We start from the raw sequence: 13,090 nt of genomic DNA on the forward strand, positions 1-13,090 counted from the left end.
CTCATTTTCTCACCACGTAGAGCTGCCTCCAGATGGTGGACCACTCTCGGAGTGTCGTGGTGACTTCCTGGATGAGGGGGAGGTCACCCGGGATGACGGTTTCATGTTGCCTGGGAGGAAAGAAGGAAAGAGCAGCTGAGTCCATGGTGTCACTGCCTGCTATGAATGGTACCTGGAAAATTTCACATCTAGGCCATAGCGTTCAGTATTAAGCAAATGGGAAGAAAATCTACGAATAAGACTGCATTCACACATATAAATACATACGTCTCTACGAATGACAAGTTATATTTGTACAGAGCTTGGGAAGGTTCATACATTACCCTGCACGTAAGCCATCCACCTCATACGTCAAGGTAAGATGAAAGAGGCAAATAATATTCCATTAAAAGTCTACAGAACGTCAAGGTCTGGCAAAAGGAAAGTATATTCATAATATGTGTACCCATATATCTTAAAGATGCCATAAATTACAGCTGGTCCATGTAGCATTAAAATGCATGTTTGGGTTAAGAGGACTTTTACATTTTCCATCATGCATAAAACTCATTACATGATAATACATGAAGCAGTTATCCTTGGCGAAATACGAGAGAGGTTACAGCTTCCAAATGTCCATGGTTACTCTATCTGATGCCAACTCTGATTAAACTCTGTATCCTCTTTCTTATCCTTTTTCCTCCACCCCAAAAGGTTAAGCTTTGACTTACTCTTTTTTTTTTTTTGAGATGGTGTCTCACTCTGTCACATAGGCTGGAGTGCAGTGGCACAATCTCAGCTCACTGCAATCTCTGCCTCCCAGGTTCAAGTGATTCTCCTGCCTCAGCCTCCCAAGTAGCTGGGATTACAGGTGCCCACCACCAAAAATTAGCGCCCGGCTAATTTTTGTATTTTTAGTAGAGATGAGGTTTCACCATATTGGCCAGGCCGGTCTTGAACGCCTGACTTCAGGTGATACTCCCACTTCAGCCTCCCAAAGTGCTGGGATTACAGGCATGAGCCACCATGCCCAGCCCCTTGACTTATTCTTAACTCATTACCTATTTATGCGCTGGTTTTCATCAAATCAACCCACTGCTTCCTGGGCATGTGCTCTGGGTCAGGCACTACGCTAAGTAAGACTCAGACTACTGAGGGTTGGGGGGAGAGAGTGAATTTGTGGCTGGTGTAGTTAGGCTAGCTGGCCCCACAGGTTGTCTGTGTGTCCTGAACAGGCAAGAATGTGGCCAGCATGGAATGCCGAGGGATGCTACAATAGGTCCTACCTACATCCCTTGATGTGCACAGAGCCCAGACCTGTGGAAGGAACCCTGACTTTGGCTCACGATTGGGGATCAGGCCTGCGATGACTTATTGACAGTGGAGGGGAGGATCCCAAAGCAAGAGACAACGGGGACCCTGAGAGAATGGTGGTCTCGTGGATAGTTCCAGAACCAGACATCAGAGGGAAGGGTGCAGGCAAGACCATCCCCTAGAAAACTGCTATGAGGAATGACCCTTTGGGCTGGGCGTGGTGGCTCACGCCTGTAATCCCAGCACTTTGGGAGGCCAAGGTGGGTGGATCAGGAGTTCGAGACTAGCCTGGCCAACATGGTGAAACCCCATCTCTACTAAAAATAAATAAATACAAAAAATTAGCCGGGCGTGGGGGTGCGGGCCTGTAATCCCAGCTACTCAGGAGGCTGAAGTAGGAGAATCACTTCAACTCGGCAGGCAGAAGTTGCAGTGAGCCAAGATTGTACCATTGCACTCCAGCTTGGGCAACAAAGCGAGACAACATCTCAAAAAAAAAAAAATCAACAACAACAACAACAAAATGACCCTTTCATGGGCCACCATCAGTGTCTATTGAAGAACATGACTATTAAAACAGCCCTGCCAAGGATGTCCCCAAGTTTCCCAGTAAGGATGCTGATGGAGATGCGGTTCATTACATGCTAAGGTGTCATCCCTATAAAGTCTGCAGGGAGAAATTTCCTTCTGCTCGCAGCGTGAGGATCTGCAACAACTGGGCTGTTTTCATCTTACGGATCCTGCGTTGAGTCCACTGGGTGCTCCTCACACTAGCTATGAGAAGTAGAAACCCCGTCTCTACTAAAAATACAAAAATTAACCAGGCATGGTGGCGTGTGCCTGTAATCCCAGCTACTCGGGAGGCTGAGACAGGAGAATCACTTGAACGCAGGAGGCGGAGGTTGCAGTGAGCGGAGATCATGCTACTGCACTCCAGCCTGGGCGACAGAGCAAGACTTCGTCTCAAAAAAAAAAAAAAAGAATGAATGGGACATAGGGGAGCGGGGAGATGATGGGTCAAAGGGACACTGAGTTTCTGTTAGATAGGAGGAATAAGTTCAACAGGCCTACTATCCTACACCAAGGTGACTACAGTCAATAGCTATGTATTGTATACTCAAAATTGCTGAGAGTAGATTTTAAGTGTTCTCACTACAAATAAATGACAAGTATGTAAGGTAATGCACACATAGTTTGATTTAGCCATCCTACAATGTATACATACTTCAAAACATCATGTTGTACACCATAAATACATACAATTTTTATTTGTCAAATCTAAAAATAATTTTTTGGCCGGGTGCGGTGGCTCACATCTGTAATCCCAGCACTTTGGGAGGCCAAGGCAGGCAGATCACTTAAGGTCAGAAGTTCAAGACCAGCCTGGCCACCATGGGGAAACCCCATCTCTACTGAAAACAACAACAACAACAAAAACCCACAAAAATTAGCTGGGCATGGTGGTGAATGCCTGTAGTCCCAGCCACTGGGGAGGCTAACGCAGGAGAATCACTTGAACCTGGAGGCAGAGGTTGCAGTGAGCCAAGATCTCGCCACTGCACTTCAACCTGGGTGACAGAGCAAGACTCCATCTCAAAAAATAAAAATACACAATACAAAATAAAAATAATAATAATTTTTTTTTTGAAAAGAGAATGAATGGGACATAGCAGATGCTCACCCAACAGTGGGGATGATTCTCATTAGTTACTTGGCTGCCTAACTGAATGAGGGGTCAAGAGACAAGTCAGGGCTGATGGTCCCGATGTGAGCATCACCCATAGAGACAGATCAGCTGAAGAGGGGAACGCAACAGAGGCCATGTCAATCGAGGGGAGCAACAAAGAAATAGAAGGCTAGGACAGCACCCTCAGAGTAGCGGACACGGGACAAAGGAGATGGTGACATGCCTGAGCAGTAGGTCAGCGTAATAAGAAGAGGATGAGAGCATCGGCATTCAAAGGGGCTTTCAGTGAAGCGGGGACCAACGTGTCCAAGGCTGCAGTGGAGCTCCAGAGGCGGAGGACGAGAAGACACTGAGGTCTGGACATAAGGAGGCATTGCTAACCACGTCAGTACTGGGAAAAGCATGGAGGACAAAATGGGAATTGCTTTGGTTATGGGGGAATAGGTATAGAATCAATGGTAACAGGCATAAAGTAATCATTTGGGATGTCTGAGAATGAATGAAGTCAGCGTCCAAAGAGAAGAGAGACGAAGCAAAAGAGTTCCTTCACAAGAGGCAATGCAAGCAAGATACTGTGAGAGAGATCACATGAGAGAGAGGCTGCAAGAGAAAGACAGAGCCTGCAAGAGAAAGACAGAGGCTGCAAGAGACAGACAGAGCCTGCAAGAGAAAGACAGAGGCTGCAAGAGAAAGACAGAGCCTGCAAGAGAAAGACAGAGCCTGCAAGAGAAAGACAGAGCCTGCAAGAGAAAGACAGAGCCTGCAAGGGAAAGACAGAGGCTGCAAGAGAAAGGCAGAGCCTGCAAGAGACAGATCATGCAAGAGAGAGCTCATGCAAGAAAGACAGGCTTACAAGGCAGCCTGCAAGACAGAGGCCATATGAGAACGACCATGCAAGAGACCAGCAAGAGACAGATCCTGAAAGAGAGAGACTCTGCAAGAGAGACAGGACAAGAAACTTGGAGAGCAAGAAGGCAGGCAGAGGTGAGTTGAAAGCGTGGCCCACATTGGCACTAGAAAGGGCAAAGGACCAGGAGAAGAAGGGAAGGTGGAAGTCTACAACAACCTGGAGGAAAAGAAGAGGGATGAGATCACCTGTCAAGCCTGAAGGCCAGGGTTCTTCAGGGAAGGAGCTGTTGGACAGCGAGGCTTGAGTGGCTGTGGCAAGGGAGACAGATAGAGCCAGGAAGAGTGTGGGGAACAATCACAGGGAACCCAAAGCAACAGCAGGGAAATTGTTTCTAAACTGTTCACTTCACCATAGCTCTATGCATTTGCCCACAGTGGGGCACCTTGGACCAGAAGGCCCAGGAACAGGAACCAAATATATCTCTGTCTGCCTGTCTGGTTAGGTGTGACTCTACTTATTGAGACTCAGAATAACCTATTGTTCACTTTATTATCATGCTTCATAATTACATTTTACATATATTCTTTTGTATATATCAAAGTGCTTTTTAAATAATCATATACGGTCTGCCCTGTATAAGGATTCTAATGCAGATATAAAGTACACTAAATGCACACTTGATCCAGTTACTTCTACAGAGTAAAAGTCTCAACTTTCTTTTTCTTCCCTTTAAAACTCTGCATACAAAACACTTTATCTGTCTAAAAAGTACCATATTGCAGGTCATCATCATTCATGCCTCTAAATTATTTTCTTCATTTTAATTATGCATCATCGAACTATGGAACCCGAACGGTTCTTTTCATATGTTAAAAGTACAGTGCTTGGAAAGGCAATTTTGTAATCAGCCAAAGAGATGTCATTATGCAGTAATCATATGATTAGTAATTTTATAATTTACATATTTAACTGAGTGTGAAGATGTAGCAGAGACAAAGAAAGAAAATATTTTAATGTTCCTTCTTCCAAGTTCACACCTGGTTATTCATTTGCCATTCCTGCCTAATGGGTTCCTGTTCTAGAAATGTCCTTTTAATGATCTTATACATCAGTTTTATGACCGCTAGGAAACATACATCACAAGTAGACAAAAATGTAAACTCATGCATGTCCCAATTAACAACTGTTGCTTCACCCTAAACTCCATTTATAGCACAGCCTGCAATGTCTTCCCCCAAAAAAAAGGGGACTTAGAGCTGGGGGACTTTGGAGTCTCTGCCAAATGAAGTCAGTAGCTCACAGAGGAAGCACAGAGCACCAGGGCGAATGCTTTCCAATAGTGACCACAGGTTCAAGGACCGTGACTACCAAGTATGGTGCTGACTTCAGACTCTGTAAAGGATCAAAGCCATGTTGAACACAACTCTGAATCACAGTCCCCTTTCTCTCCCCAAAACTCCTGTCCCCCTAGAGTCAATCACACCCATTGTCTTGACCCTCTCATATTATGCCATCATACAAAAGAGCAGCAAGACGAAATATAGTAATTGCAATTCTTCATTTACACATCAAGACCAGACTCACCCTTTTCCTTCAACTATCGCTTCTTTAAGATGAATATATGAAGCAGGAAATATACCCTTTGGGAGAAAAAAAAAAAAAAACAGTAGCTTTTATTATCAATAAGATTGCTGAATGTAAATCGAACAATAGTTCCCAAAAAGGTGGGGTGAGGGGTGGCTAGATTGCTCTTAATTTTTCAAGTCTCATGCTAAGCCCCATATGTAACACATCAAAGAAAACACAAAGAAGTGGAAAAGACGGCAACCCATTCAGATTGTATTGCAGAGTCTGCCGATGTCTTAGAAGCAAACAGACAACACATTGCAAAGGAAAAAGTCCACAAAGATACAGGCAATTCGCAGGCTCCTCCATAGATCACACCTTTTTGGCCTCAACGCAGGCAGAACAAAGGCCAACTGATGTCTCAAAAGCAATTTTTGATGATAGTCTCCTCTTTCAAAATGATGAAAGTTGGTTTACACCACCAATCGTCCCTTGTGCACTGACCATGTACCCAGACCCACAGGGACTTTCTCAGAGTCCTCCCCAACAGGGGGACCCTCTGGTAAAATACAGGAAGGCAGACCGAATTTCACCCAATCTCCACAACACCTGGGGGTACACCCTAGCTTCCGCTGATAAGCTGGCCAGCCTCCCTCAAGTGCAATGCACATGTGAGCCCAAGAGAATGAAGCCTGGGGAGAGTTTCTCAACAGGACATTCAGCCTCAGGCACATTCTGTGAAGTGCCAGAAAGAGCTTTATCAAGAGTTTGGGTCCTAGGCCAGGCGTGATGTAATCCCAACACTTTGGGAGGCTCAGGTGTGTGGATTGCTTGAGGTCAGGAGTTCAAGACCAGCCTGGCCAACATGGTGAAACCCCATCTCTACTAAAAATACAAAAATTAGCTGGGTATGGTGGCAGGCACCTGTAATCCCAGCTACTCAGGAGGCTGAGCCAGGAGACTCGCTTGAACTCGGGAAGTGGAGGTTGCAGTGAGCAGAGATCCTGCCACTGCACTCCAACCTGGGTGACAGAGCAAGACTCTGCCTCAGGGAAAAAAAAAAAAACTTAAAGTCCTGCTTTCTGAGCAAGCAAAACAACTCCCTTACTGGAATAAAGCAGAGGTAAGCAAAGGAAGGTAAGAAAAGAGGCAATGGGGCTGGGGTTTTGGGGAATGCAATGCAACCCAGCTACCGCTTCCTACATGAGATTTAGTGCATGCAGCAGAAATTGATAAAGTGGCACCCCTGTGGCTTCAAGGCACTTGTTGTGGGAATGGAAGCTTCTGCCTGGGTTTCCCCGGCATCCAGCCCTGAATGATGCAGAAAACAAGCTACTAATCAAGTTTGGGAAGGGCAGGGGGCGGGCAGGGGGCAGGCAGGGGGCTCAACGGGTCTAGCAGGCACCAATGATTCATGTTGTTTCTGACAACAAGGAAAGTGGCCAAATTCCATATAAAGAAGAATTATCACAGAGAGGGAAGGCGTCAGGCAGAGAGTCAGAGGCTGAGCAACAAACAAGGCTGGGCCAGGCTCAGAGGTGCACACCTACAACCAGCACTTCAGGAAGCCAAGGTGAGAGGATCACTTGAGCCTGGGAGCCCAGGAGCTCACCAACAGCCAGGGCAAGATGGTGAGACCCTGTCTCTGCCAAAATTTTTTTTACAAATTAGTTAGGCATGGTGGTGTGCACCTGTAGTCCCAGCAACTTGGGAGGCTGAGGGAGGAGAATGCCTTGAGCCCAGGAAGTCGAGGTGGCAGTGATCTATGATCATGCCGCTGCACTCCAGTCTGAGCCACAAAGTGAGACCCTGTCTCCAAAAAAAAAAAAAAAAAAAAAAACATTAACTTAAAATAAAACAAAAGTCTGAAGGGACCCAACGCTGGGTTACTGTGTTCAGGTCCTGGTTATCCAGGACAGCTCCAAATCCCAGGTACACCCTCCTGGGTGTCTTTCCATGATAGCAATAGGTGTCCACCCAGATGGGGGAGAAAAACAAAAAACCAATCCCAGTTCTGTCCATGTCCACAGGCAGCGACAACCCTCAATCTCAGCAAACCCACTGGAGAGTCGTGAAGCCACAGGAAGGATAATGACTGCGTGAGGCTGGACACACCTGCAGGTTTGAAATGCGCAACTTCCGCAGGGTCTGCTCAGCACCACCCCTGATCAACTGCACGCTTATAACTACAGGAAAGTTGTTTACAGACACGTGGTGTCAGGATTCCTAGGGCCCACACCCCTTTTCTGCTACTGCCTGGAAGGCCCCTTACAAATTTACAATCTCTGTAAAGCTTGGATTTATTCATCTACCAGTGGAGATCTTAGATGGAAAAATAGCTATGCCCTACCCAACTCTACTGTGCCGATGAGTTATGAATGAGTTATGATGTCTAGGCGCCCAGGTGTAGTGCAGAAGTCCTGTGGTTTCGGGAGGCATTGTGGGAATGGAAGAGATCTCAAATTGGGGAAGGTGATAACAAATACCAAATAAGATTCAAAGAAAAAGGAACAGCTTGCCTGGGGCACATCCAGCCCAGGATGTGGCAGCTGTGTCCTATGTAGGAATGCGATGGGGGAGGGGCATATTTGTCCATGATCTTAATCTCTTATTACTAAAGGTTTCAACTGCAGCTTTCCCAAATTCAGAGTTTCGTCTGCAAGCATACACTATTTTTTTTAGGGATAGATCTCACTCATTATGACCAGCAGAGGCTGGTCTCAAACTCCTGAGCTCAAGCAATCCTCCCACTTCAGTCTCTCAAGTAGCTGGGCCTACAGGTGCATACCTTTGTGCCTGGCTGGAATTCACTCTTGATTGGGGAAGGGAAAATCAATGCGAAAATAGAACTTTCCTTGGAGAAATCTATTCCACCATCCACTGGGTTGAAATCTATTCCACCATCCACTGGGTTGAAATCTATCTTGTGCAAACTTCAAGGCTATAGGTCACTGGATGTGTAGAGACCTGTAGCCCAGTCTGAGGTTGGCAAGGTCAAGGTAAGAGGTCCTGGTCCCAATTTGCAGATCTGGCTCACTGATTTCCTAACACTGTCTCTCACAGTAGACATGACTGTGCCAGAGGATGGCTGCCATAGGGACCACCCTGGACCCTTTCCCAAGTGCTGGTGTTGCGAGAGGATGACCCACTCTGACCTGCTCAGCAAAGCCTGGGTTAGGGGCTCTGGGGAAGGCAGAGTGAGAGGACCTTGGCACTTGGGCCACTAGACTTTGGAGGACTTATTACAGGCTCAGGACCATAATCTAGAGTCCAGCCCAATAAGGAGATAATGAGAGGCCAATTTAGGACACAAAAGTAAAATGAACCATCTGTCAAACATAATTAGATATTAAAACATATCGGTTAACGTGGACGGCCCAACCACAGCTTAGAATAGAGGTTACTTCAAAGTCTTAACATCGTAGAATGAAACAGAAGAGCCATAATTAGGTTCTATGAAGCTAAGAATGTTAAAGCCACAACAGAATTGTGTACGGGAGTGCCCACCACAATGATCCGAGGTATAATTACATGTCTTAGTTTCAGAAATTCAAACAACCACTCACGCAAACTGCTCTAGGAGAGCAGAACTCCTTTTTTCACAGCTTGACTTAGGCAGGGTAAGAATTATATGCAAGAAGGAAAGAGCATGCATGAGCTTTGCAAATTTGCTAATCTATTATGAAGGACAACATAAGATTGACAGCTATGAGAAATAATTTTTTTCCTGAAGTCGCTTTACTCTGACACATACAAGTCTAAAAAGGACACAAAATTCAGGAACGGAAGACAACAGGCCAACACTATATCACAAACCAGCAATTCACTCACGGAGATGAAGCTACAATTTCTATGTACACATATTGTTCAGAAGAAAACAATCCAAGGTCGTTCACATTCCTGCCCATATATTTTTTTAAATTCAGAGAAAGAGATACAGAGGTAAAACCCTCAGACACAAATGAGATAGAACTGATTTCCTCTCAAGGTTTGATTTATGAAGAGACACGCACTGTGTTTAAGAAGAAGGACTTACCTTCTTAGACTTTTTTCTTAACGTGTAACCTCGGTACCACCCTAAACAAACACAAAGTTGAAACAGTTAGTACAAAGAGACGTGTTAGGGTCCTCACAATACATTCATGATGTGTAGAACTCACTGTTTGGCAGAACCAGTGAGGTCAGTTTGTCACCAGCATTTTTCAATGAGCCTAAGGCTTTGGAGACATACTACGTGGTTTCCCAGAGAGCATTTCAACAGTGCACCCGGAGCCCAGCTGGCAACCTTCACACGTGGGCCTCCACACCTTCACCTCTGTCGTCTCACATGGTTCGGAAGCAGCAGTTTGAAGTTCAGATGCACGGTTCCAAGAGCAGGACTTGTCCTTTCAACCACTGGCCCTGAGTAGTCTCCTTGTGCATGCATTTTCTTCACTCCCCCTCTGCCTGATTTAGACCAAGATCTCTCCAAGGGCATATACCAGCATCTTGCTGCCCCAAAACAGAAAACCCATTGACAGATAACTTCCCCCGCTTCAAGACAGGGCACTTTTTCCTGGAGCAGCCACAACCTCACAAAGTACTTCTGTAGCAACAATACAGCCCTCAACCCACAGGAAGCTCCAGGGCCAAGCACAGGACACACCTGCCCTTTGGGTTTGGCCCAGGCTCCACTTCTCACTCCTTCCAAGTGGCGAGAGAAAGAAAATAGTGAGAGCAGAAAGACACACTCAAACCATCCGCATGCCGTGGATGCCACACAGAAGAGTCCCTTCAACAAGGGACCAGACCCAGCCACACCCCTGGCACCCCTCTCAGGCTGAGGACAGGAACTGCCCCTGCAAAGGCCTAGAGGTCTACCGTCAGTATCCAGCCTCCAAGCACCCCACCATTTGTGAGTTCAGACGGATGATTTTTTAATCCCAAACATTCTGAAGTCACTCCAGGCCATCTAGTTTCTGGAAAGCTAGTCAAAAGCTCAAAGAGGCCAGGCACAGTGGCTCACGCCTATAATCCCGGCATTTTGGGAGGCCAAGGCAGGTGGATCACTTGAGGTCAGGAGTTCAAGACCAGCCTGGCCAACATGGTGAAAGCCTGTCTCTAATGAAAAATATAAAAAATTAGCCGAGCATGGTGGTGAGCCCCTATTATCCCAGCTACTCAGGAGGCGGAGGCAGGAGAATTGCTTAAACCCGAGAGGCAGAGGTTGCAGTGAGCTAAGATCATGCCACTGCACTCCAGCCTGGATGAGAGAGCAAGACTCTATCTCAAAAAAAAAAAAAACCTCAAAGACAAATCCCAACTCTGCCCCATAGGAACAAAGGATCCTGTCAGAGAGTGACAGAGGGCACTTGGAAAACGTGAGCTGGGTAAATTCCCAGAGAATAACCAAATATTGGGTTTCTTTACACTATTAAAAAGTCAAACCTCAGAAACCAAAGATCACACAGATGTGAAAATGGGCCATTGTTGCAGCAACTGGCCTCCACCTCTCTCAAAAGGTGAAAATTTTCACAACCAGGGATGAAAAGGATGATTATGAACCAGAAAGTGATGGTGTTAAGATGAGCAGAATCCCCAAGGGATTACTAAATAGCTGTTTTCTGCGTAACCAGAAAAGAGGACAGAAACTGCCAGGACTCTGGCGAAGGTTTTGCTAAGACCCAGTTATGACGAACTAAACTCATTTCACTCTCTTGACTGGAGACTCAACAGATTGATTGGGGGAACCTCAGATACAAAATGCCTAGACTTCAGCCACACATTTGAAGGATTATCTCCTGATAGCCATATTGTCAAGTTCAGTGGTTTTGATAAGCTGGCCCAGTATCAGCGCCCATCTATGACACAGTGCTTATATATCAAAGCCCATCTATGACACAGTGCTCATATATCAAAGCCCATCTATGACACAGTGCGCATATATCAAAAAGGAAAAAGAAAGGTCAGTTGAATGAGTTATGCAAAGCTGTGTACTCAATTTCAACAACTGTCCTTTATCCTATTATAGTCTTCCTGCATTTTCAACATTAATGTCCTTTCTTTTCTGAAACTGACAAAGATTAACGTCTTAGAATATATAAGGAAATAAAACAGAGACAAAAAAAAAAAAAGACAGCAACTAAGTATAGTAAGAAAATGAGGCCGGGAGTGGTGGCCTACTCCTGTGATCCTGGCATTTTGGGCAGCCGAAGTGGGCAGATCACTTGAGGTCTGGAGTTCCAAGACTAGCCTGGCCAACATGGCGAAACCCCGTCTCTACTAAAAATACAAAAACTGGCTGGGTGTGGTGGCGTGCACCTGTAATACCAGGTACTCGGGAGGCTGAGAATCACCTGAACCAGGGAGGCAGAGGTTGCAGTGAGCTCAGATCATGCCACTGCACTCCAGCCTGGGCAATAGAGCAAGATTCCATCTCAAAAAAAAAAAAAAAAAAGGAAAAGAAAGAAAATGAGCAAAGTTTATAAACTATGTATAGAACAAACCCAAAAGACCTCCACATGTATGAAGAGATGCTTCAGTTTAATAATAATCAGAGAAATGAAAAGTGCACAGTTAAGAGTGGTAGAAGGCAGAACACTGCAGGACACAGGAAGCCCCTGGTCACCGTGGGCGGCAGCGTCCACTGCGGCAACCAGCTTGGGAGCAGCAGGCCCTGCTTATCCAAAGTCTACATCTCCACACCCGAGACCCAGCAACCCCCTCCTGGGAACACAGCCCAAAGACATCTGTGTGCCCTGCAGAGTGAGACAGACATGGGATGCTCAGGGCAGCTTGATCTTGGGTGGCGGGAAGCGGGGACAACCTAAGTGCTCATACCTGGTGAGGCAGGCAGTTAGTAAAACATGAAAGGTACACACGATGCAGTTAGAGCCATGGACTAAAGGGACACAGAGAACACTGCATTTTAAATGGAGCACCAGGGAAAATAAGAAACAGGATCAGACTATAACCACACACTTATATCCGTTAAAAACAGATGCACACCAAACAGCACAAGAACACAGGCAAACGAGGCCACTTCAAACACAGTAGAAAGGTTTTCTATGGGAGGCAGGAGGAGGAAGGGCCAAGCAGTAGGCATGAAAGGCAAGGGGTTTTGTGTCTTTATTTAATGTTCACAGGCAGTCGATTCCTCTTCTAATGGCCTTCCTAAGCGAAATGAAAACTATGGTTTTCCTCCCCACGATTTTTGGCATGCACTATTTGTTCAACGAAGTAAGCCCACACACCATGTGCCAGAGACCACACTGCGTGCCACAAATACAGAAAGAGATTAGACCCAATCTCTGTCCTCCATGAGCTCAGAAACTGGAAGTGCCCTAACACAAGCAAGGGTCACACCACAAACCCTGCTGCATGACAGAGTTCAGCATGAAGGAGAGAGGATGTTCCGGCAGAGGTTTTGCACCGGAGAGTGAGAGAACGGAACGGAACGTTACCTGGCTGCTCTGGGGACACAGCAAAGAAGGGATGAAGCTGGGAGGAGAAAGACTCACAGCTGTTATAGAATTAACTTCTCCCTGGCACAGCTTGCAAGTGGCCTCCACGTAGTCAACCAACCTGCTCCAAAAAAAGAGACATCCACCCAGGGAACAGAAAAATACAGGCAAGACACAGGTCCCAAACTCGGGGAGGGCACAGTCCATCACAGGAAAATGGTGGTCTAGTCATTTTAGAAGAAAATGCATCAC

The 13,090-nt window shown here is 46.0% G+C and overlaps 1 protein-coding gene across 2 annotated transcripts in view; it reads right to left on the reverse strand.

The window, feature by feature from the left end:
* DOCK1 (dedicator of cytokinesis 1) overlaps positions 1-13,090 on the reverse strand; it is a 546,602-nt gene that overhangs the window by 463,230 nt on the left and 70,282 nt on the right. For both annotated transcript variants that reach the window (XM_032175218.3, XM_032175209.2), the window contains exons 3-5: positions 9,433-9,473; positions 5,415-5,470; positions 14-110 (exon numbers count right to left, since the gene is read on the reverse strand). In XM_032175218.3, coding sequence (XP_032031109.1) covers positions 14-110; positions 5,415-5,470; positions 9,433-9,473 — 194 coding nt within the window. The remainder of the gene's footprint in view (positions 1-13; positions 111-5,414; positions 5,471-9,432; positions 9,474-13,090) is intronic.

The sequence above is a fragment of the Hylobates moloch genome, unplaced genomic scaffold (genome assembly GCF_009828535.3).
Source record: "Hylobates moloch isolate HMO894 unplaced genomic scaffold, HMol_V3 SCAFFOLD_3, whole genome shotgun sequence".
Taxonomy (NCBI): Eukaryota; Metazoa; Chordata; class Mammalia; order Primates; family Hylobatidae; genus Hylobates; species Hylobates moloch.